The 26,391-nt window shown below is 40.1% G+C and overlaps 1 protein-coding gene across 4 annotated transcripts in view; it reads left to right on the top strand.

Moving 5' to 3' along the window:
- Positions 1 to 26,391, top strand: part of LOC134795644 (uncharacterized) — a 439,378-nt gene that overhangs the window by 269,059 nt on the left and 143,928 nt on the right. For all 4 annotated transcript variants that reach the window (XM_063767547.1, XM_063767546.1, XM_063767545.1 and 1 more), the window contains exons 4-6: positions 1,054 to 1,121; positions 16,378 to 17,245; positions 17,995 to 18,095. In XM_063767547.1, the coding sequence (XP_063623617.1) occupies positions 1,054 to 1,121; positions 16,378 to 17,245; positions 17,995 to 18,095 (1,037 nt within the window). The remainder of the gene's footprint in view (positions 1 to 1,053; positions 1,122 to 16,377; positions 17,246 to 17,994; positions 18,096 to 26,391) is intronic.

Here is a 26,391-nt window from a genome sequence, read left to right as displayed (position 1 = left end):
CAGAGTAGGACTAATTTAAGAACTTGACGAAAAACGAATGGGACGACCCAAGACGATACCCTTCTCTTAATCTAGACCTATAGTTTCCATTTTTATTAAACATATATTTATATAGAAGCACGAAAAAGTACCTATCTTGGCTTAAGTTCTTGTTCAGCTGATTAATAAGAGGTTACACTGAATTTGCGAAATCAATTATACATAAAACTCAATGAAAGGCCATGAAATACAATATGTTCTACGGTTTCAACAACTTTTCAACAACTTTTCGATCTGATATTCTCACCCAACTACAGAAAAAGAGTCATATTTTTATGTCATTTGACAAATTTTCAGTAGTTTATTAACCTTATGTAGTGTGTTTTCAGGGTTTCATTTCTGTTTCAAAAATTAAATAAACGCAGTAAAGATAGTAATGGTTATGAATATTGAATACATTATTCGCTATGCGTAAAGTGCATGGTAGGAAAAATATAGGTAACTATGCGACGATAACGCATAGCGTGGGAAAAAATAAATGGGGTGATGTCTTCATTATGTTCGACAGTTATTAAGCAGTACCGTAAAATGGGGTGAGTAGTGATTGCGAGGAGAGTCGGGTTATGAATGGGGAAAGAAGGGATGACAGGGGATGAGATGGTTTATAAAGGCTACTGCTACCTAAATAATGTATTCCTATTACAAATGGAGCTACTTATAGTAATCTTCATAATAAAAAAAATCGATTCAACAACGTTTCAAAATCATCTTTTGTATGAAATCCCATCTCACCCCAACTACGAGGGACTACGAGGTGAGGAGGGATTTTGTGTTTATCGTAAAAGTTATGAAATGGAACTACCTAAAACCATAAAAAAACTAATATACAAACGGCCGGAACATTTATTAATAAAATTAAGTTTGCATAAAATGTAAAAATAAAATGTTATCGAGGTCTGAATGTCAATGTCAGTTTTGTCGCTACTCACCCCATTTTACAGTACGATAATAAAATTAATGATGTAATATAATGATGATGATAATGAAGTTAATGTGTGTTCTCTTTTGTTTCAGGTTACGCTATAGGAGAATAACGAGTGCCACCATATACCAAGTGTTCTTTACTAAATATTTAAGACTAGGTGAGTGTTGCATCCTTCATTTTAATGGCATGCTTTTCAATCAATCATTCAATCTTAGTAAATATATTAAGAACGGGTCACTCACGTATTTTAAGTCGAAAAACGCTCGACATGTTTCACTCCGTACTCCGAGCGTTCTTAATATGTTTAATATGTATGTAGTGTCTCACGGAAGTTTTGCTATTAAAATCAATCACTCTATTATCGTTAATGTCAAAAATGTTTACATAATTATAGTTTTCGTTACGGTGATAAGGTATTTTATAACTCCATCATCATTTTAATAAAAATACGAGTCTAAAACTATTAAAACCCAATGGCAGACAAAGATAAAACAAACTTAACATTTTTGAATGATTCACGGTTAGTTTTACTAGACTTATATCGACGGGATATGGACCGTGATTACCTTTTGTATCGAGCTCCTGACACGCACGAATGGGATAGACCACGGGTAGACCGGTCTACACAACCATGGTATAATAATATACTCCGCCTGGCGCCTGGTACTCTCTTCCGACCACGTGACTGACACAAGCCTACGTCATCATGCGACAGCGCTATATAAAGTGGCAATGTTATTGTGACGTAGGTTTGATCACTCTGGGAAGAGAAGACCATGTTTTATTAGACTATCTACACAACTTTGACACCCACCCGCTATCTTCAGTTACCCGTGAACGAGATACATGTAACTGCGTCGAAATATCGGGAGCTCGAAAACAATACAAAAGGTATCCCGGTCCCGGTCGATATAAGTCTAGTAAAACAAACTTAATGTCGATCAAAGTTTTCTCTTTATTAGCTTTACAAACACGTGTCAAAAGTATACTCTGTATCTTCAGGTATTTAAATAAAAGTCAACAAAATCTACCCTCAAATGGCTCCTTAAGCCAGTTGAGGGTAGATGAAAACATTAGATGATCAAATAATGTAAGGTCGTTTAGTGACTGATCCAGGCGGTTTTGTATTTGGTTGGTTAACCAATAAATGTTTTACCTACCCGAAAATGTACAAATTGTTTGTTTACTTTTATTTAAATACCTAAAGATACAGACAATAAGCTACAAATATATCTACTACGGTTAATCTTATATAATATAATATAATGTTTGCGATCCTTCTCCGCGACCCGGAAATTGAATCTGCGACCCCGAGCCTCCACATCCGGCCACTTACGAAAATATGTCAAAAATACAACGTCTTTTATAGGAAAAACAAGGTGGCCCCTTCAGTGCCTTTTAGGGCTTTCCCGAGTGTTTTCACAAATTTTGTGAGTGTTATTAAAGATGTATGTGGGCCATTTTATTTAAAATGGTTGATCACGTTTTTGTTTTTTTAATTTGAAAATGTTTATGTCATTTCTACTCAGAATCACGAGGTCTTTCGATTGTAATAGAAGAAAAAGTGTTAATTTTTTTATACGTTTTGCATTCATACAAAGTCAAAGAGAGCTTTTACGAGCTCGCGAGGTAAAAGATGTATATTATAAAAGTTGGCACATTAGAAATAAGTTTTGTTTAAAACTTAACATTTTGTACGCTAGTTTTTAATCAGTCGTGGTTTTAAGTAGTTTTAGCTGAAAAAATGAGTTGTTAATAAAGTTTTGTTTTGTTAAAAGTTGTACGGGATTTATTATTCTAATTTGTTGATTTTGATATTTTACGAATAAAGTTTTTAAACAAAATTAAACAGCTATGAACATAGATAAGAACAAGAATACATTCAGTTGTTCAATTTTTTCCTAGCTCAAATGCTAATAAAGAGATTAAGGGCCAGTTGCACCAACCACATTTGACAGACTGATCAACGTCAGCCGGCGCCCCCCGGCGCTTTACTATGAAACTTTCCATACATAAAAATTTAGCGAACTCTTTAACGATACGAACAGTTTGGTGCAACCGACCCTAAGGGCGTCCGCTAGCTGGCGCGAGTGCACGGAGCGGTAATAGCACGCGGATGCCATTGTAGGTAAAATCTGTCAAACGCGTCCGCGCCAGGCGCCAGTTAGCGTTGCTTATACTATCGGCTCGATTCGGGAAATGAATTAGAGACTCACTAGATATGAAATAGTAAAAATATGTGACGTTCCACTGCAAAAGGTACCTTATGGCGGCTGGCGCCGCGATTCGAGAAATTAATTAGATATTCACTAGATATGAAATAGTGAAGATATGTGACGTTCCACGGAAAAAGGTACCTTATGGCGGCCGGCGCTTACGTCGCATAGCGCCGCAATAATATTGGAGCGGCGTTAATAATAACGTAAGCGTCAACCGCCATAAGGTACCTTTTTTATGTATGACGTCACATATCTTTACTATATCGTATCTAGTTAATCTCTAATTCATTTCCCGAATCGCGCTGTATTTTTCGTTAATGAGTCCCTCTAGTGTAAATTTCATTCCATAGCGTGACGTGACATACGCGTTCGCGTTAAGTATGTGTAATTTTTTATGGGATTTTGAGTATCCAAAACGTCCCGCTTGGCGCGCTCTTAAAAATCTCATACAAAATAGACATAGGTAACGCAAACGCGAGCTACCACCCGCTAGATGGAGCGCACAAGTCACTACACCGCTGCATCTACATCTGCAGGAAGCCGTACATATGGCGGGTGACAGAAGCCTATGGAAGAGACTGGTCAGCAACATTAGGACATGATGTCACGATCCTCAGCATTGAGGGAACGACTGATGATGATGAACGCAAACGCGAACGCTCGTCAGGCTATCGAATGAAATTTACACTAGGGATTCTGGCCGCATAGCCAAGATGCCGATCGCTTACGCTCCGTAGCGATCGAAACGCAACTGTCGCTGTCGCACTAATATGGAAGAGTGATAGAGAGACATAATGCTTTTCGTTGTCGAAGCGATAGCGATTGTAACCTTGGCTAGGCCGGCTGCTCACCCGCTCCGTACAACAGCGCAAGGTAGCGGATGGCCTCAAAGGTCAAACAACATTGCCACTCGGTATACCTTCAACCACTAAGTCTTCATAAATCTTAACCCTTCCCTCCGCAAGATGAATTTAAACATGAATTTCAGCGGAGGCCCATTCTGGTGTAACAATTTGATATGGTTTTCACCTTATTTTGATACGATCTTGACCGTGAGCGGCTCATGCTAATTGGTGCTGACGAAATCCAATCAAGAGTTGTCTAATGAGCCTTATGGTTGACGATATATAAAGTGAGCCGATCGCTCGAACAAGTTTGAACAAGATCGGCTTTACCATCGAGCTGATTTGATTATGGACACAGGACGTGGGCATTGGAACTCTGTGATAAAACAACGCAACCTAATTGTGTTTTGGGCTTGTTAGAATTATCTCAATGAATACTAGTTGCCGGTTGTAAGAAAAGTACAGACAACGATTAAGCTTCTATCAGAAATTATTTTTTAACAAAACACATTATGTCATAACAGAATCAGCTTCTAGTTGTATTTCAATGTTGTTTGATTTCAAAGATTATCAAAGATTTAGTTAGAAAAGGAATTTACCTATTGAGCAAAGTTTAGAATTTGTAAACAATTTTAAACTTAAAATTAATGTTACGAATTTGCTTTTAGATCAATTAATTTTCCGCGTTCATTAATTTCGTCTGTTCATTTTCATCTTTAGCATAAACTTATTAATTTCGATATTTAATGATATATTTATTTAAATATAATGCTCTAAACAATGGAATATCATAAGCTTGAAGATAATTTATTTGTGCAACAAGAGAGCAAAGTTCGACCGTTCGTCATTTTGGCCACTGTTTTTAAGCTTGTTCGAGCTACTGGATTGAAAAAAAAAAACTCAAGTCCAAAAAAGTAAACCGACTTAAACGCTCTTAAAATATAAAACACCGAAGTACAGTTACCCAAACGACAGAATTGTAAATACATTTAAAAACAGCTAAATAGTCGCCGTTTCACGACATTTCCCGCGTCCGTCGTTCGTCGGTAAACAACGCTTTTAAAGCGAATTGTCTATTGTTATTTTTTCTACGCTGTAGTGAATTTGTACGACGTATTTTGTGTGTTTTGCTTTCTTTGCTAGTTTTACGACGTTCGTTAGGGATACATGCTCTAAGTTTACCCAAAGTTAGCTTAGTACGCAAAACAGGCAAGTTTTTTTCAATGGTGTTTTGTCAACTGTAGTGATTTTTAGGGTCGATTTTCATTTTGTTGTCGTGCTATTTTTTCGTTACAACCCCTAGGGTAAATTTCATTCAATAGCGTGACGTGACGTTCGCGTTTGCGTTAAGTCTCATTGTATGGGATTTTGAACAGCGCGCCAAGCTTTGGAACATTTTGGAATGTTAAAATCCCATACAAAATGACACTTTACGCAAATGCGAACGTCACGTCACTCTATGGAATGAAATTCACGCTAGGGGTACAGATTATATATTGACAAAATTTGGTGTAACAATTTTTCAACGTATGTCCTAAAAAATCATCCCCTGTTACGAAAAGGTATGGAATTTACAATCAATACATAAGACATTTAAATAAGTAAAAATAAAGTGGTTTATGTGTAATAATAATAAAATTTAAATAAATAAATACCTACAGAGCAGAAATACTTAATTAGGTAGAACAAAAGAAACTTAAATATGATTTTCTTTTTATGCTAGTCTTTTTTTTATCTTACAAACAATTCAAAATAAAACAAACAACCTTAAATTCTTAAGGTATTAACGCAAAATTGGGTCACTAGGGCTTTAAGAGCACCCTTTCCGGGAAACATGCGCCGCCTTCATTTAATTCCGCGCCATACAAAATATCCGGTGTCAAGGGGGAATGTATCGCATTTGTAACAAAGTGAAATTATGGTAGATGCGTCATCTGGCGAGTTCGTTACATTTTTAAGGAGTTAGATGTAGATCATACTTAAGGTTTGTACAGTCAAGCGTAAAAATATGGGTGCACACATCATACTCAAAAATATGTCCCATTGTTCTTAAGTCAGCAAATATATATTTACAATATTTACATAGGTTCTTCATCAATCACCGAAACCTAATGTCACTTGAGGCATAGTCCCCAGGACACTGGCCGCATTTCCCCGCTGTATCGTTAAGCTGAGCCTTTGGGCAAAATATGACCCTGCTCGTAATAATAAAATAAATAATGTCGGCACGCTTGGGGCCTGCGGGACATCCTGCCCCGCCCACGGCTCCCGCTGCCGGTGGTGTAGTGCGTCGCATGCGATGGTCTCAAACCATTAATGAGAACGTCATGCGCGCCTACTATGGGGCTACAGAGGGGGGAACCAACTTATGCGCGTACCGTGTCCGAATGCTTCCACTGTTTCAGGCCCTCGAACCGACCATCGACGTGACTGCGCAACGACTATCGGATCAGGTGCGAGTCATCCAGCGGCAAAAGCGGTTGGATGACTCGACACTTGATCGGCTTCGCCTGGAGGCTCTCTCTGCTCGCGCAGCTTCTACCTCGGCGCGGGATCCGCCCGCCACGTCGCCGGATCCGGTGCCGGCACCCGACCAGGCACCGGGGGCGCCGCGGGTAGATCTCAGTGCCGACGAGGAGGAGTTCGCGCAGAGTGTGGGTAGTACAGCCAATGAGCAACTGAGGAGGACTCTGGACGAGGCGATTACGCGGTACCGCTCCACACCCGATACTAGGCCACGATTACCACGTTTGCCTATGAATAGACACAATCTAGTGCTAATGGGAGCCCTAAACGCTTTACTAGAGCCATATTTGCGGACTAGTAAAGATTTAGATGATACGCACGCGATCATGTATTGCGGAGCCATCGCGGCGTGCCGTGTTGCACGAGTCAAGTTTCCGGACTCTGAACGTGCACCTAGGACCGCCGGAGGTGCCCCCGCATGGCAAATACGGATCGAGCGACGTATCAGCTCTTTTAGGACTCTTATCGCAAAGCTGATCTGCTTCAGGGGGGGCAACAATCGCCCCCGAGTAATGCGCTTTGTAAACCAGGCATTCGTGGGGACGGATATCAGGCCCCGCGACTACATGGCCAACGTTACGGAGCGCATCGACTTTCTAAAGCAGAAAGTCTATGCATGGGCAAACCGTATTCGCCGCTACAGAGAGCGTGTGGACCGATTCCAGCAGAATCCGTCTTTTCCAGAGTGACCAAAGGAAGATGTACCGAAGGTGGGAGGAAACCAACCTTCGTGCATCCGACTCGCGGCCACCGGATGCTACTGTCATGAATGACTTCTGGCGTAGCATCTGGTCGGTGCCTGTCGGACACACCGAGGGGAGTTGGATGAGTGTTGTCGAGCGTGAGTGCGAGTCCATTGAACCTATGGGGGCAGTCACCATCAGCCCCGATGACGTAAGTTGTGCCATCCGCACGGCCCAGAACTGGAAAAGTCCTGGGCCGGATGGATTGCACAACTTCTGGCTAAAATGGTTCCGATGCTCGCACTCCTACTTAGCAGCACAATTTCAACAAGCCCTCGAACTTGGTTCTCTCCCACCTTCCTTAACAACTGGTGTCACCTTCCTGCTCTATAAGTCCGGTAGTACCACGGAAGCGAAGAACTACAGACCCATCACATGCTTGCCTACACTCTACAAGCTCCTTACATCCATTTTGAGAGCAAAAATCAACGCGCACATTGTCGCAAACAATATTTTGGCCTCTGCTCAAAATGGATGTAGGGTTGGGTCCCGTGGTACTAAAGAGCTCCTCCTCATAGACATGACCATCTGCCAACAAATCCGGCGGACCAAGGGGGCCCTCTCAGCCGCTTGGATTGACTACAAGAAGGCCTATGATTCGGTGCCTCATTCATGGCTGGGGAGGGTCTTAGAGCTGTACAAAGTTGATGCAGCTTTGAGAGCCTTCCTAAGCGCGTGTATGGGGCAGTGGACCACAGTCCTTCGTCAACCAGGAGGCGGGGATGACCGACCTGGCCCACAGGATTTTATAAGGATTGAGCGAGGAATATTTCAGGGCGACAGTCTGAGTCCGCTATGGTTCTGCCTAGCTCTGAATCCCCTCAGCACCTTGCTGAAGGATTTGGGACTAGGTTGCCGGCTTCGGAGAGAGGGTGAAGTTATTTCTCACCTTCTGTACATGGATGACCTCAAATTATTTGCACCAAATACCCAAGGCTTGTTGGAGCTACTGAAAACCACCGAAGTCTTCAGTAGTGCCATCAACATGGAGTTTGGTGTCGATAAATGTGCGGTTATGCATGTACAGCAGGGGAAGGTTGAAAATTCAACAAATTTACAACTTTCTGAGACAATGTCTTTCAGGTCTATCTCTGAATCAGAGACCTATAAATACCTTGGTATGTCACAGTCGTTGGGTATTGAGGACGAGGGTATTAGACGGTCGGTGAAGGAGCGCTTTTTCAGTCGGCTCACAAAAGTCCTTAACAGTCTTTTGTCAGGAGGCAACAAAGTGCGCGCCTTCAACGCCTGGGTAATGCCTCTTCTCACATACTCCTTTGGCATACTAAGGTGGACTCAGACCGAGCTGGACGCCCTGGATCGGAGGGTCCGGTCACTGCTCACCACACATCGCATGCTACACCCACGCTCGTCAGTTATGAGATTGTACATCCCACGGAAGTGTGGAGGCCGAGGCTTCCTAAACGCCAAGGATCTCCACAACCGCGAGGTGTACAATCTCAGGAATTATTTCCTTAACAACGAGTGTGGGATGCATCGTGATGTGGTGGCAGTAGACAGGAACCTCACGCCGCTCTCCTTGGCAAATGAGAACTGGCGCAAACCTGTGGTACTAAGTACTGCGGATCGCAAGGCGGCATGGGAGAGTAAGGCGCTACACGGGCGGTTCTACAAGGCCCTCACGGGACCCGATGTGGACCTGCTCGCGTCGGTGAACTGGTTACGATTCGGGGACCTCTTCGGAGAAACCGAGGGTTTTGCCTGTGCAATTGCGGACGAAGTGATGATGACGAACAACTATCGGAAATATATCCTGAAGGACGGTACGGTCGACATTTGTCGGGCATGCCGCCGTCCCGGAGAGTCACTCAGGCATATCATTTCCGGTTGTTCTCATCTTGCTAACGGTGAGTACTTGCACAGACATAATCTCGTAGCCAGGATTATTCACCAGCAACTTGCTCTTCTATACGGCCTTGTGGACCGCGAAGTACCGTACTACAAGTACTTACCTGCGCCTGTTCTCGAGAATGGTCGTGCCACGCTCTATTGGGATCGATCTATCATCACCGACAGGACTATTGTCGCCAATAAGCCTGACATCGTGCTGATAGACCGATCGCAGCGCCGGGCCGTGCTCGCCGACGTCACCATCCCCCATGATGAGAATCTCGTGAAGGCCGAGAAGGACAAGTCCAGCAAGTACCTAGACTTAGCTCACGAGATTACCGCCATGTGGGATGTTGACTCGACGATCATTGTTCCGATAGTTGTGTCAGCGAACGGTCTCATAGCGAAGAGTCTCGACCATCACCTAGAGAGACTCTCGCTGGGTGGTTGGATCAAAGGTCAGATGCAGAAGGCGGTAATATTGGACACGGCGCGTATAGTACGTCGGTTCCTCACTCTGCGGCCCTGACCACCGGCAGCTTGGGCCAAGCCCCGCTGCCGGCGGCACCCTAGGTTAGGTTTTTTATAATGTGTTTATATGTATTTTTTATTGTTTTGTAAGTGTTTTTATATTTTACTTTTATATTCATATTATAACAAACCTAACTTAAGACGAAAAATAAATAAAGAGAATAATAAATAAATAAATAAAATTTACCCACCTATCTTAGGTCCCCCAGATCTGTCCCCTGCGGAAGGGTGCCCATAAGGCTGGCTACATTCCCCCGCTGAATAGCTATGCCTATTCTTTGGCCTAGGAATGAGCCAGCCCTAGGGTCACCCGTGGTTTCAAAAAGTCTTTTTTTAGGCCCTTAAAACGATTCTGAGCATCACGACTTCACGGTCCCAGGGTCACTACCGCGAACGCCGCAAATATGTGGTTGTTTGTAAGACCAAAATTCATAATTATTGGTAACATGCAGCATTTAAAACAATAAAATAGGATATTTTATAGGTATTTAAAAAAAATCCTCTTAGGCATTAGACTTAGAAACTCTAGAACCATAAAAAAATCCTAAAAATCATGTCATAACCCGGTTGAACGCACACCCAAATATGAGTTTGCAAAGTTATTTTAGTCGCTGTCTATTAATACCAAGCATGACTTGCTGATGACATAAAAGACATAGCAGGAAGCCACTGGATGAATAAAGACAAAGACAGGGAAACATGGCATAAGATGGAGGAGGCCTTTACCCAATAAGGGGTCCATATTTCAAAGGAACTTATAAACTAACCACACTAACATAAACTATATGGAAAAAGTAACTAACAACTAAAACAACAACTCATTATAATTGCAATTATCCTTTTTATGTGAAATATGGAATAAATGGCTTTATTATTTATTTATTATTATTATGACTTGCAATTATACATTTAGCGACAAAATAACATTGCTAAAGAATTCACCGACAGGCTTCGTGGCTTGGTGACGTGTCTATTATTGTATTGTTCTAAGGTTTAGTCCATTAGTACGTCTCTTCATAATGGCAACGTGGGATGCGGTCATGTTACACACTTACACAAATGTATATGTATTATGTTACCTGCCATCAATCTGTATAACCCAGAGTTTTACAGTAACATCGATACAACAAGTCATTCTTCCAAAAATAGGTAGGTTGATGGAATATTAGATCTCACGAATATACACCGATAGAAATTATTTTATAACATTTGTGAGTTTCGTCTGCTGAATTTATTATCCTTTATACGGAAACCTTATAGTCATTTATATATATATATATATATATGTCGCAGTCGAATCGTATAATCCGCCGTATTACATTACGGCTAGCCGTTTTCAAAAACAGGGGCGTTTTGAAATGCGGTGGTTTAACGATTAGCCGGATTGAATGCGGCTGAATGAGAATCCGCCGGAATGTATTCGGCGCCATACGTTCTTCAACACGGCTAGCCGTAATGTAATACAGCGAGTCATTAGCCGCCGCTTTGACAGTTTATAGTTCCCATTTTTAACACCCGTGGCGCTGCCTGACAAACGCTGGGGTGTCCATCAAATCTGGAGTTCGTCGGACTGTTTCTTTTCAAAAAACATTTCCTTCGCAACTTAACTAGACGGAGCCCCGCTTCGCGGGGCTCCTATTTCTGTGCGGTTTGCCCTTCGGGCATCTGAAGCTACCTAACGAACCTAACCTACCTACCTACCTATTGATTAGTGAGACGTCCGTGAAAACATTATACTTTGGGGAAAAAAGCGTAGGTAGGTAAGTAGGTTAGGTTCGTTAGGTAGCTTCAGATGCCCGAAGGGCAAACCGCCCAGAAATAGGAGCCCCGCTTGCGGGGCTCCGTCTATTTTAGTTGTGAAGGAACTGTTTTGGAAAAGAAACACATGTAGTGCGGTGGGACCATGGTAAAAATAAATTAAATTGCAAACATTGTCAAACTCCGGTTACGTAGGCGACCGAAAGAACTGGTCACTCTACAATCTAAAATAGTAGTACGATGCGGCTAAACGTAGGCCGCCTTATTGAAGAACGTATCGCAATGACAATCCGGCTAATCGTCGAGCCGCCGCATTTCAAAACGCCCCTGTTAGCCGTAATGTAATACGGCGGATTATACGATCTGACTACGACATATGTCTATATATATATATATATGTACATTAAAATAATACATGAAACAATATAATTTATGTAAATATTTTTAATTTCACACGTTTGAATTTATGTTGCGCGTTTAATAGTCGGTACTTACATTTATAAAATCACTTTTTATCTAATTTTTGCTCCTCATGAACAACACATTCACTATGCCAACGCTTCGTAGCGCTACGCTCGTTGCCGATTTCCGCGTTTTCCCGCTTTGTATAGGAAAGCGACTATACGAACAGAGAACCCGCTGACCGGGTTCCTGGCACTCAAATGTTCTAGACGCTTGTTCTATATAGTTTCTAAATGTCAAGGTTCTAGGCTTTTATACTTAGTATGTTTACACTCTTTTGACCTTAATCTTCTATTCACTAAGAACTCTGCTTTTAATATAGGTCAGAAAGATTAAAACTATTTACCAATCCATTCAAAGTAGGTTATATCTAGATAAAAAGCCGTCTCAATGTTACGGCGCGATTCGGGAAATGAATTAGAGATTAACTAGATACGATATAGTAAAGATATGTGACGTCCCACGGTTTATTGCGGTTGGCGCTTATGCTATTATTAACGCCGCTCCAATATTATTGCGGCGTTATGCGACGTAGGTGCCAGCTGCCATAAGGTACCTTTTGCCGTGGAACGTCACATATCCTTACTATTTCATGTCTAGTGAATCTCTAATTCATTTCCCGAATCGCTGCGCCAGCTGCCATAAGGTACCTTTTGCCGTGGAACGTCACATATCTTTACTATTTCATATCTAGTGAATCTCTAATTCATTTCCCGAATCGAGCCGTTACTCTCGCAGACCGAAGTTGGGCAAAGTCGTATCGTGATAACGCTCCAACTTTGTAACTTTGCCCTTTTATACGAGACGTGGGCATATTATGAGCATACAAGTTTCACCCGTATCTTTTATATGTGGTTAACATAATATATGTATTGGATCTATTGAAGTTTTTGATGTAGTTGGAGTTGTCCGTGCTAGTTACAGTAGATCTATGTACAGTCAAGTGTAAAAATATGGATGCATATAAATTACTCAAAAATATGTCCCGTAGTTCTTAATTCCCTGACATGAGAGCTATGGGACATATTTTCGAGTATGATTTGTGCACCCATATTTTTACAGTTTACAGTACAAGACTGCCTGTCAAATATCAAAAGTGCGAAAAAATCGGGGTATAGGGGCAAAATGTCATAGGAAGTATCAAAAAATCGATTGTGTATTTGCTTTTGTAACTCATCATCATTATCATCATATCTTTCGAATGTCGTCCACCCAACGAGCCAACGGACGCCAGGCACTCCTAACATAACAAAAATAAAGAACAGCTATGGAGAGAGAATACTCCCCTAAGAGACGCCAGAAGAAAGTTCAAACTTCAAACCAATCACAGAGATTATTATTATGAACTCCAACATCGAACGCTTTCCAAATGTATTACAAATTTTGAAGAACACTTACTTGCATAGTTACAAGTCAGGCGGCCTAGCCGATATAACGATCGCTTGCGCTTTGCCATCGAATCGCTTTGTGTCTCTCTATCACTCTTCCATATATTATATTTTTAGTGTGACAGTTAGTTTAGCTACGTAGCATTAGCGATTGGCATAATGTTGTCTACGGGGCCAGTTATCATACGAACATTGCCAAAAGTTTTTAAAATCATACTGTAACCTTAGGGCTGATTTAGACGGCGCGCGAACTTGCATGCGATTTTAGTTACATTGCGGGCTGTTGGTTACGTCCAATTCAACCGACTGATCAAAACCGGCACTGTAATGAAACTCGCATAGTCTAAATGAGCCCTTTTCTCGTATACTAGAAGACAGTTTCTCACACGACTGGGTTATTATTATGAGGTACACCCACATACCCTCATGTTAGCGTCCGGCGAGTCAATACAGTCAGCAAACAAAGACAGAACAAAGTTAGTCGAGATTTGCGGACGCTACTCGAGCGAATAACAATACCAAACTATATAAATACACGAAGTTGGCCTTTTCGTGCATGAAACTACAGGAAAGTTTGAGAAACTATTGTACAACCAGCAACACTCCTACCTGTACATCGGTGGACATAAGGTCTACAATTGTACAGTTAACAGTGTGGGGGATGGTATAACTATGTTAGAGTTGGATCACAGATTTAAAAACTGAAATAGATGTATCTTTAGGTATTTAAATAAAAGTAAGCAAAATCTACCCTGAAATGTCTAGTTGAGGGTAGATGAAAACATTACATGATCAAATAATATAGGTTAAAGTCAGGTCGTTCAGTGAATGATCCAGGCGGTTTTGTATTTGGTCGCGGTTAACCAATAAATATTATAACTCCCTAAAGGTACAGACATAAATAAGGTCAATGTGGATAAGTCCGCCTATCAGGCAAGTTCGTCTACTCACTATTAAGAAGTTTATGTTTATATAGCGCACTGACATATATTTAACAAGTACCTATAACAGCGTGTGGACGCAGCTTCACGCACACATATGCAACAGGTACGTTTCGTACCTACACCACTTACAACTCGGTCGGTACCTTTATAGCAATTTTTAGGGTTCCGTACCCAAAGGGTAAAAACGGGACCCTATTACTAAGACTCCACTCTGTCCGTCTCTCTGTCTGTCACCAGGCTATCATCTCTTGAACCGTTATAGTTAGACAGTTGAAATTTTCACACATGATGTATTTCTGTTGCCGCTATAACAACAAATACTAAAAACAGAATAAAATAAACATTTAAGTGGGGCTCCCATACAACAAACGTGTTTTTTTGATAATGGTACGGAACCCTACGTGCGCGAGGCCGACTCGCACCTGTCCGGTTTTGAATATTCACATCACAAAGCCCGTTAAGCTACGTACTTCTCTTGCTGACAATGTTAACTGAGGTTTTCATTTATACATATGTGCCAAATAGGGTCTCCATTGTTTCCCTAAAGTTAGTCATAATGTATTTTTTATCCGCATTTTCGTTGGTCATAATTTATTTGGTTTAGAAACGCGTAACTTTTCAGGAATGCCATAAAACAAACCTAACCTAACCTATAGGATAACCATAAGAAAATCCTGAAAAGTGAACGGTTTCAGAATTATGACTAATGGTAATCTGACGATATTACATTATGATTATGACTTTCAATAATTATGTCAAACAAAGGGATCCGGTGCAAAATATCATTCTAAATACAATAATTAAAGTGAAAACGTTTACCTCTCTGGCCCAAATAGACGGGTGCGTTCCTCATTTGAATAATTCATACGATACGAGTTGAAATTGTAAGGGATTTGTCTTGGCTGCGTCATTTATAATCGGTGACTGGAATTCATGAGATCCAAGAAACTCGGGGATGAGCGCAGATCACACACAATAGATGAAACATGGGCATTTCTATTTAAAGTCGTATGTACCTACCTCCAACTTTTGTGTTAACAATGGGAATTGGTTTTTATTGTGGATTATTATTGCTTGATAATCAACTTGACGTGTAAAAGTGCCATTGTGGCATACTTGCTAAATCAATGTTATGATAAACACTTTAATACAAATACACTAATGTAACTGCTTATTTCAGTCTATGTGTGCGCGTACACGAGTACTACTACTTAAGTATAAGAATTGGACGTGGAGAATCACGGAATCTAGGTTTACTAATGTGTTGCAGAAAATTGTTTATAAGAATTTTGTATTGCATATTATTTCGCATAATATTATTTGACAGAAAACCCTGACCTAACAACTTACAAATTTCTGCCAAATGAAAATTATGCGAAATGACTATTATGGCAAGTGAATTATTTATGCGAAAGTACTTATCATTCGTCTGAAAGTTTTTCTGCGATACATGTTATACGAAGTGTATTTCTGATAAATAATTTTCGGCCAGATGAGGGAAACCCCGGAATCTAAAAAAGGCGATCTCCAGGAAAACATACAGAATCGTGGGGAATTCTTTACGGTCGGATTTGACTTAATACCTAATTATACTTTCCGCGAGTTCGGATTAGTTTCACCTGAGAGGTATCGGTTTGGGGAAATTTATGTTTCGTGCAATTTATTATAAGAACTCTTTTTTAAGGCAAACGAGCAAACGGACCGCTTGTTGGTTAGCAATTAACGTTGCCCATTTAAGATGCGAATACGCTCTTTTCTTGAAGGACTGAAGTTCTTATCGCCGGAAATATAAGTAGAAGATAACTAAACGTACGAAATTTAGATATAAGATACACAATAAGAAACCAACTAATAGGTACTTACTTAATCAAAATTAATAGGAGGTACACTGAACAAGCTAGACAAACTGCTTTTTTGTCGTATAACTACGAATATCAAGTGCAGAGTTAATTAAAGACCGAATTAATCTTGTAAGATGGTAGAATGAAAGTGTTTAGCATTACAAAGAATACCCATTCAAAAATTCAATTAAGTAGGCACAAATATCCCTAATTTTTGGGAATCGAACACTTAACGTTGGTTCTTCTGCAATAATTTAATAACGCAGACTCACACTTGTATTTACCATCATTCTCTCTTGTTACAGATTGCGCGTTACACATAAAAGGGCCGCGCGGGCGCGTGCACTCCGGCCAGCTCCCGCGCACGCACGGCTGCCGGCTCCTCCCGCCGCCCCCCACCCCCGGCCACGCTCTCCTCCTCGAGCTGCACAAGCTCAACGTCCCCTGTTCCACCGGCTTCATCCGCTTCGCCCCCAACACACCACCTCTATGCGGAAAGCTCGAGCAAATTCCATCACCAAACAGAAAATTCATATACCACGACTCCAAGTACTCTGTTGACCTCCACGGCCGACCTACGTTCGCCGTCGCCTACCGTCTCGTCGACCATTGTCACGATGTGTTGCTGACGGAGAGGAACGGCTCGTTCGAAGTCGGCCCCACAATCAAACTCTTCTGCTCCTACAAAATACATCTTCCTTACGGAAACAAAGTCGCGTTACGCTTACAAATGGGCACGGGACCAATCGCGGCTAAACATGACTCGTCTAATATAATCCAGGAGGATTATCAAGAGTTCTGCAAAGGGATGGAGCTGAATTTAGAAGACGGGGATTCTAGATGGAAGCATTGTTCGCAGCCTAATGATCCGTTGCGCTCAGTTCAAATTATTTCTGAGGGAAACTCAGTAAGACTCAACATCTCGATATTGGCTAAGAGAAATTCCTCAGCTATGTGGTTGAAAGCGTGGTGGATGGATAAAGGTGTAGAGGAAGTGGTGGGGCACTGCGACTACGGGTGGGTGGTGTCTGATGACTTCTGTGTGACGGCGGTGCGGGAGGCGAAGCGGGCGTGGAGGCAAGCCGAGGCGGAGTGTGTGCGTCTGGGCGGCCATCTGGCTAGCGTGCTGAATGACAGGCAACAGCATATTTTGGACCAACTCCTCATAAATGCGTGAGCATCCTTCCACTCTAACCTCTTTTCTGTGTTTAACAAGGACCCTGACCGACGTTTTAGACAACTATTTGCATTTTTTTTCTAGAACGGTTTTTTCTGCACTCAACTTTTTATTCCTCTGAAAAAATCATACCTAAATATTAAAACCTAATCAATTTCCAAGATTCAGACCGTATTTTACACTAAGTACTAAACTTTAAATCGAATTTAAATATGATTCAAAATAGCCAAGTTGCTGAAAGTAAATTAAACTTGGTTCATCTAGATAACATCAACAACGAACTTTGGATTTCGAACATAATAACATCGGCCATATTTGAGAACTTGCCAACAATTTTACTAATCTGAAATTAATCTACTTAAGGGACGTGAATCAACAGTTCATAAATTCAATATGCATAACTAAATTTATTTTAAAAAGTTAGATCATTTAGTAATGGTTGAGTTTTAGCCTAAAAACTCCGCTTACACTGTACGGTAAATTTTTCAATCGATTTAAAGCCCGCGAGGCAGGAACAGTTTTCCGTGACAAATAGCATTCCAGGCTCGTAAAGTGGTTCAGGCCAGGTGTAATGAACCCTCGTGGACGTCAGCTATCGCTCCGTTGAAGAACTTTTGGCTGTCATTTCTGACTTTTACTCCCATCTATATGTATACTCGTATTATTGATCCTCAAAACAAACCGTATCGACTGACATTTAAAAACTTGTCATTCTAGCCTATTAACATTTTTTTTATGTTTACAGGCCCGGCGCAGGGGTGGACGACGTGTACTGGATCGGAGCGACTGACGCGATCCATGAGGGCGAGTTCCGATGGTCGGACGGCCTACCCTTCTCCTACTCACGTGAGTACCTGACCTTTTATCTTATCTTTTATTTGTAGCCACGGAACTACTGACAGAACCCCACCATTTTGCAGACGGGACATTTTGCGATCCGTTAAAACATACATACGGAGCTGAGGTGTGGGTTAGAACCGGTGGTACTTCTTGACATTCAAGTGCATTGTAATAACTAATAGCCAATAGGTATGCGTAAATTGAAGATTAGATACCTAAAGATTTTCATTGAATAAGATTATGCGTAGTTGAGATCTTCAAATTCTCTACTTTTGTTTTTACGTTCCAAGGGTAACGGGGCCCACAGATTACCAGTTCGCCGGACGATATCAACCTGTCAGTTGTTCGGAGCTGTCAAATTTTGCGTTTAACTGACAGGCTGATATCGTGCGGTGAACTGGTAATCAGTGGGCCCCTTAAACAGTCAGTCTGCCTTTTTCTACGCACCAGAGAATACTCCGGTTTTTCCACACAATCTCCTATAATATATAGAATACTAGCTTTTGTCCGCGACTTCGTCTGCGTGGAATTAGTGACAGCAGCTACAGTAGGTCTAGCGCCTGGATAATGCTAATAGCAATCATTCAATTCGCGCATTGCTTACTTCAATTATTAGGCAATGCATTAACTCTTTCAATTTAACCCCCCTTTGCACTCTCTTCAGGGTTTTCTTCATGATTTCCGACATAAAAACTATCTTATGTCCTTCCCCGGGACTCAAACTATCTCTATACCAAATTTCAACTAAATCGGTTCAGCGGCTTAAGCGTGAAGAGGTAACAGACAGACTCACTTTCGCCTTTATAATATTAGTATGGATATACACCAAAATAGTTAAAACTAGTAATCTCACAATAAGGTGAAGAAAAACATTATTTTAATGAACCGTTTATATAAACTGGAAATCCGTCAGTTATCGAATTGCTAACCCTTATACGGTCGTAGTAATTATGATTCCGATTTGCATATTCCGCAAACTTGGCTGTTTATCTTGACGGCTTCTTGTTTCATAGATGATTTAGGCATGGGTTAGGGTAATAAACTGCTAATATTAGTGATACCTAGGCCGTTGAAAATTACAATTTACATTTATGATCTTACGATGTAGCTAGCAAGAATTACTCTGAATGACTTGGGGTCCGATTCGGATTTTGAAATAGACATCTATTAGACATCTTTTAGACATCACCAAGATACGATAACGATATGTTTAAGATCTAACCTGTCAAATTTGACATTTGCGCGATTCTGGAGATACACTTGAACGATTTCCACAGGATATGACTTAGAGATCCAATTCACATCTAATAGATATCTTACTCTATCTAACGTAAAAGTGACATTGGTTGCCCGAATTGCACTGCAAAAGAGAACTAGTTGATATCTAAACTATAACGTATCTAGAATGTATCTAGTACGTGTCGTCTCTTGTGAATATCTTGAAGTTCGAATACGGCAGTTAGTTGCACGACAAGTAACCCTCGTTTTACCTTACCACGGTAAATTAAGAATAGTTATCAATTTGAGTGTTATGTATAAATAGAGACAGACCAAGGTAACCCTCCATGGCAATAGCGATGACATAGTGTGGCCATGTCAATTATATATGAAGTTTTTATTGACACTCCCTCACTTTGTTATATTCAAATCGATGCAAAGTTAACTTAGACGGAGACTACGAGTACATACTATAATACATAATGAATAAATAAATAAAATAGCCTTTATTTACAGATCAAAGAACAGTTGCACATTATCCCTCTATTATCTCCCATCTTTTGTATTCTTTGTCTGCTTGCCCTTCGGCAAAGGCCTCTTCCAACCTTCTCCACTCTCTCCGATCTGTGTTCTAGCATTAAGGGTGGTGAAGTACATTTTTGCTCTGGTTAAAATTTTTGTGATGTTGGCCGATCGGGTATCTGGAGGGTTCTTTTCTAATATTACTTGTTTTTGCTTGCGTTTACTTTGATTATTTTGATTATGTAGTGGTGGAGGGTTTTGGTCTGACTCCCCACGATGGCCAGTCGGCTTGGGGAGTTACTATAATATTGGGTCCTTAGCTATGAAATTGGCGTTTTTGTTCATAGATATAAGTCTGATCCTAGTTTTTTTTTTTTTACAAAAGTACATACACAATTACAATAAAACTACAGTGCACTCAATAAACAACGATTTTACATACAATTAATTGTTATTTTTTATTGTTAAGTGTTCAGAATTAAGCCTTGAAAATAGGTCTTTTCATGTGCTGTCGGTTCGAGTATTAAAATTACTTATATTTTTCTAATGGTACCAATTTTCAAGAAATGGAGATATTGAAAACATACCTTAAAGGTGTCAAAAATTACTGGAAAAATTTTGTTTGGTTTGAATTAGCCATCAAAAAAATATCCGCAAAATTAATTGTATGGAAATTCGTGTTTCGTTGAAATTCTCCGAACAAAACGCCAATTTCATAGGTAATGACCTAATACATAACATTTACTTGTGCTAGCGAAAATAGACACACAAAAATAAAATGGCAATTTTCGTTAAGTTATAAAAGTATGATTGTATTCAAAAAGTTCTTTGGTAATTCACCTCTGAGTAACCGTATAAAACCAAACATAATACTTGAATAAAACTAACAACAAAACCTAAATAAAGCTTACACAATGCGAGTCCACATAAAAAAACTCCTATTCTCGCTAAAGTCAAATCAATTCGCCGATTGAATACAAACAACATTAATAATGTATGAGATCTTTTGTTTTTCATTTGATCCAGATCTATGAGTTATTTATGCTGTTTTTCTAGTGCTTTAGCTGATTTGAATTAGTTTGACTGAATAAATGTGGAAGCTTGTAATTTGCATATAGTAGATAAGTCTATTAACCTATGTATATTAGGCAGTAATAAAATAAAAAAATAAAATAAAATAAAATAAACTAGGGATAAATGAAGAGTTAAGGCTTTTCGGCGAAGTGAAGTAAGGATTTTGTGATATAATATTTAAAACTTTCGCGTTTTGAACACATATTAACTCATATACATCATTTGTATTGAAAAGTCGGTAAATAAAGGTAATTGAATAAATCGCGTTAGACCCGTCTATAAATGTGAGTTAATAAGGATTTTGTGATACGATTGGGTTAGCGTTGTATATGTTACAGTATCCCTATTAGTTTAAATTTTATTCGATAGCGTGAGGCGTTTGCGTTACGTGTCATTTTGAAACTTAAAAAAATAATCAAACTCTTTATTTGTAGGTAAAAATTTATTTTACTTATACGGAGGTGTACATTAAAAATTTGTTACAAGTATTTATTCTTGAACAATGAGACTGATGCAAACCAAACTTTAGAAAAGTTGATGAAATTAAAATGTAATCAAATTATTTCATTCCAAATGCTAGAAGACAAACTACTATTAATTAAGTTTTATTGCAATATTCGGGTTAATGAAACCATTAGAGTTTTGCAAAGATGTCTAGACTCGGCGGCGACTACAAATACTTTTTATTTCATTTGTGTGTTCTTTCGTGTTTTGCTATTTTACTTGGCTATATTATTATGCCTCATTTTTTAAAAGACGAAAATAGAATGAAACAAAGGAAATGGCGCGCCGCGCGAAATTTGCTACTTGCGGGGTTTCTACCTTTTATATCACTTCATCTTTTAACTTGGAGTAATTTATGCTGTTTATAAATTGCTACCCTATATTTAAGATGCATGCTGCATGTGATCCCAATAATGTATATTTCACGGGTCTATTTCATTGTTTTTACCTTAAATTCCGACGTCCGTTGACATTTGCTGGGACGTCAGTCTTTCCGTGACCACAGCTGGTGCAACTCAGCTAAAACGTCGGAATTTAAGGTAAAATCAATGAAATTATATCGCAGTAGACCTGTTTGTGTAATTAAATATGTGTACAAAACGCGACAGTTTAAAGTGTTATAGAGAAACCTGTACATAATTTAACACAATAACTGTACCTATGTTTTCACAAATAAAAAACATTCTGATTCTGGTTCATCTGAAAATATACTCTTTTTTTATTGTGCTCGTCAGATACCTCTGCTATATGACTATTTTATACTAAATTAATACTGCTATGGTACTTTAATAAAATTAATACTAAAAATAAAATTAATACTGGAAATAAATTAAAATTAGACGTATTTTCGTGATTTTTTTTCAACTTAACCCTTAAACAGGTTGTGTATCTATTAGTACCACATAGCAAATGATTTTTTTTTGGCGAGCTGAGTAAATACAACGACCGCAAAATGTCATTGCCGTAAAGTCTATTAAGTGGGTGATATCGGAACGTAAAAAAATTACAGGTGTCATAACAAATTTATTTGAAAATTTAGTTGTCAAGTTCAAATCGACAACAAATGGCAGTTTTTGTACGTTTCTCCCGCTGTATAAGTTCGCTACGCCCAAAAAAAGTACTGTAAGTATTTTGTTTTGTATTTTTATGTTAGAGTATTAGATAATGTATGACTGTGTAGTAAGTCATAACTTACCATATAGTTATTGTTTTCTTATAAAATATTCGATCTAAAAGTTTGTGGTTCGTATGAAACCTCTGCCCGTCTGGGGCACGTTCGAGTGGTTTATAAATGGCCTCTGCCCTGCAGGGAGTTTACATGACATTTAAGGGTAAGATTCATTACTATGAATGAACCCTCATAGTACACAAGTAATATATATTCCTTTGGTTTTTAAATTAAATATTTATTCAACGGTCAATCTTACGAGCCACGACATCCATGCGAGCCAAGAAAGTGCTGGCAGTTAGTGCAATTTGTGAGGCAAGTGTAAATGTGATGTGCACATGACTTGCCCTTAAAACTACTCTGTATGGCTAACAAGGCAGTGGCCATATAAGGACCATGTAGCACCATTGGTCACGAGCAGTGGGCATATAAAAACCACCGGGTTTTTTTTATTGAATTAGGGGTAATAAAAAAAATCCAGAAATTACTTTTCTTTTTAAGCTATTACCTACCCGAATCAGTAATCAAAAGTAAAAAATGCGTCAGGCCTGTTTAAGGGTTAAACTTAAACCTATTAAGGATTTGGTTAGAGTTTCCCTAGAAAATATAATCTAGCTTCCTAATGATTTTTTTTTTATTTATTTATATGAGCCTAGAGTGTCCCACTGCTGAGCAAAGGCCTCCCTCCTCCCTTTCCACGTATCCCGATTTTGACCCGTCTCCCACCAGTTCCTGTCAAAGGCGTCGAGGTCATCTCGCCAACGCCTTCGAGGTTTGCCGCGACCTCGGGTTTGATGTGGGACCCAATTGGTTGTTGTTTTAGCCCACAAGTCATCCGGCATACGGCAAACGTGTCCCGCCCAGTCCCACTTCAGCATGGCGGCTATTTCAGCTACGTCGGCTATTTGAGTTTTAGAGCGTAGTACAGTGTTTTTGATGCGATCGGTCAACTTCACGCCGAGAATACTACGCTCCATAGCGCGCTGACAAAGCTTAAGGTTGGATTTCTGAGCTTTTGTCAAAGACCAAGTCTGAGCTCCGTAGGTCAGGATGGGAAGAATGCACATGTCCATGAGCCTTCTTTTTAAAGATATAGGGAAATCTCCCTTCATTTGCTCCTTCATGGACCAATAGCTCTTCCAGTCACTTCCGGTTCGTCTTGCGACCTCCTTGTCCTGTCGTGCCTGGAAAGATAGTTCAGTGAAATTAGCTAAAATTACGGCATAATTAATAGAAGACTTTTTTTAATTGGGATATGTACGTTGTCAACCGAGGTTATTTTTCATCAACCCTCCCCTCCCCTCCCCCCTCTGCGTCACTCCCCCACACCCCCGCAAAGGGTCCAAAACCTAGTTTTTCTCAATTTTTAAGAAAACCGTTCTAGATACAGAAAAAGGGAGTAGGAACGAAGTGATCCTTATTAAATTTTCTATTTATCTCTTATACACACTATATTGCTATCACTTATAGTTTTTGCGCAATACGTCACGGAAGATGCTATTTTTAGCATTTTCAGTGTTTTTTTTCTTCTAATGACTTTTCTCAAATAACACTTACGATATCTTTCACGCTTTTAGGGTTCCGTACCTCAAGAGGAAAAACCGGAACCCTTATAAGATCTCTCGTGTGTCTGTCTGTCTGTCCGACCATTCCCCCCCCCCCCCCCCCCCTTATCTCTGAAACTACTGGGCCTAAAATTTAAAAAAAATACACAAAATAGTACTTTACCTATAGATAATAGGAAAACCTATTAGAAATGTGCAGTCAAGCGTCAGTCGGACTTATGTACGGAACCCTTGGAACGCGAGTTCGACTCGCACTTGACCGGTTTTTTTTTATTTAAGTAAATAGTTAATATGTTATTCAAAATGGGTATTATTTATTGAAAGAGTTTGTGTATCTGGGAACCTTGTTCACTAGGGACGGTAAGCATGATAAAGACATTGAAAGGAGAGTGAATGCTGGAAAACGTGTGAATGGGGCACTTAACGCTTTTATGAGCAGCCAGAAGGTGTCGCAAAAAGCACGGTTGGCTGTTCATAGAGGGGTGTTAGTGCCTACACTTATGTATGGTAGCGAAAGTTGGGTATGGCAGAAGAGGCATCAGAGCCAAGTGAATGCAGTGGAAATGAGAGCGCTGAGAAGTGTGTGTGGTGTGAGATTGCAAGATAGAATTAGGAACAGTGTGATAAGGGAAAAGTGTGGACTGAATGTTGATGTAGTGACTAAAATTGAGAAAGGTATTTTGAGATGATTTGGACATGTGGAAAGAATGAGTGAAAGAAGGCTAACAAAAAGAGTGTATAAGGGAGAAGTGGAAGTGGGAGTTGGAAGGGGTCGACCTCGGCGGATTTTCTCTGATCAGATCGGGGAAATCCTGAAGAAAGGCCAGTACGGTTACCATCAGTTTGTCACTGACATAAACGCCGTCGAGAACGTAATTTACTTTCTATACATCCCGTTTGCACGAATATGCGAGTGCGAGCGAGATGTATAGAAAGTAAATTACGTTCTCGACGGCATTTATGTCAGTGACAAACTGATGGTAACCATACTGGTCAAGAGCACCCTAAACTGGCGAGCATGTATGAGTAATGAAAATGAAGGAAGCGAAAGAGGTATGTCAGGATCGTAGCAAGTAGAAAACCGTGGTCTCTGCCTACTCCTCCGGGAAATAGGTGTGATTATATGTATGTATGTATTATTTATTATTAAACTACTTCATTTGACGATCCTATGCCAATTTTAAAATACATCGCCTTCAAATATTTTCAATGTCAGCTAATATCGTTATTAACCACTTGTCTGTATATGAAACAGATCCTGACCGAAATTTATAGGTACCTACAGCACAACCGAGGGTGAACCCACGATTTTTGATCACCACACACGTCTTCTTCCTCGCGTTAGTTGTCGCTTTTCGGTGAAGGAAAACATCGTGAGGAAACCGGACTAATCCCAGTAAGGCCTAGTTTCCCCTCTGGGTTGGAAGGTCAGATGGCAGTCGCTTTCGTAAAAACTAGTGTCTACGTCAAATCATGGGATTAGTTGCCAGCGGACCCCAGGTTTCCATGAGCTGTGGCAAAATGCCGGGAACAACGCGAAGAAGATGATGAACTTTTCATGTGTGTGGTGGTCAAAACTCGTGGGTTCACCCTCGTTTGTGTTGTATACAATTCGGTCAGCGGGCGCAGCACGGTTCCATTTTTATCGCCTATCACTATGCGCGTCCCTTTCGCACTTACATACTTGTTAGAGCGTGACAGGCATGGTGAGGCAACATAGAGGTACAATAATAGAGAGGAAACGTGGGAGGGGCCAAATGACCGAACGAGATAGAACTTTCAGTAGGAGTAGCAAGAAAGCGGTACTATTGCTTGTCCTTGTCACAGTCTTACTTTTTGTTTGTTCCCCACCATAAATTTAGTATGGGTTATGGTGGGCAACAAATAAAAAAAATCATTTCATTTCATTTCAATAACCCGACCGAAATACGTAGATTATTATTTTTGGTATATTGTCAGGAATGTTAAAACGTGTTTTTAATATTGTCGCATTGCGTATATTGTCCCTCACGGAGGCACGCGTACACCACTTCTATAGGCTACCTTCTATGTGAGGCAAGCTATAAAAACGCGACCGTGCGATCTGTTTCACAGTCAAGTGGTTAATAGTAACGATCTTCGGTGAACTTAAAAATGTTTGAAGACGATGTATGTTCAAAATGGCATAGCATCGTCAAATGAAGGAGTTTAATAATAAATAATACACCATTTTAAAGAAAATATTAACTATTTATTTAAATTAAACAAAATT

This window comes from Cydia splendana, chromosome 12 (genome assembly GCF_910591565.1).
Source record: "Cydia splendana chromosome 12, ilCydSple1.2, whole genome shotgun sequence".
NCBI classification, from domain to species: Eukaryota; Metazoa; Arthropoda; class Insecta; order Lepidoptera; family Tortricidae; genus Cydia; species Cydia splendana.
This window is presented reverse-complemented; position numbering and strand designations above follow the sequence as displayed.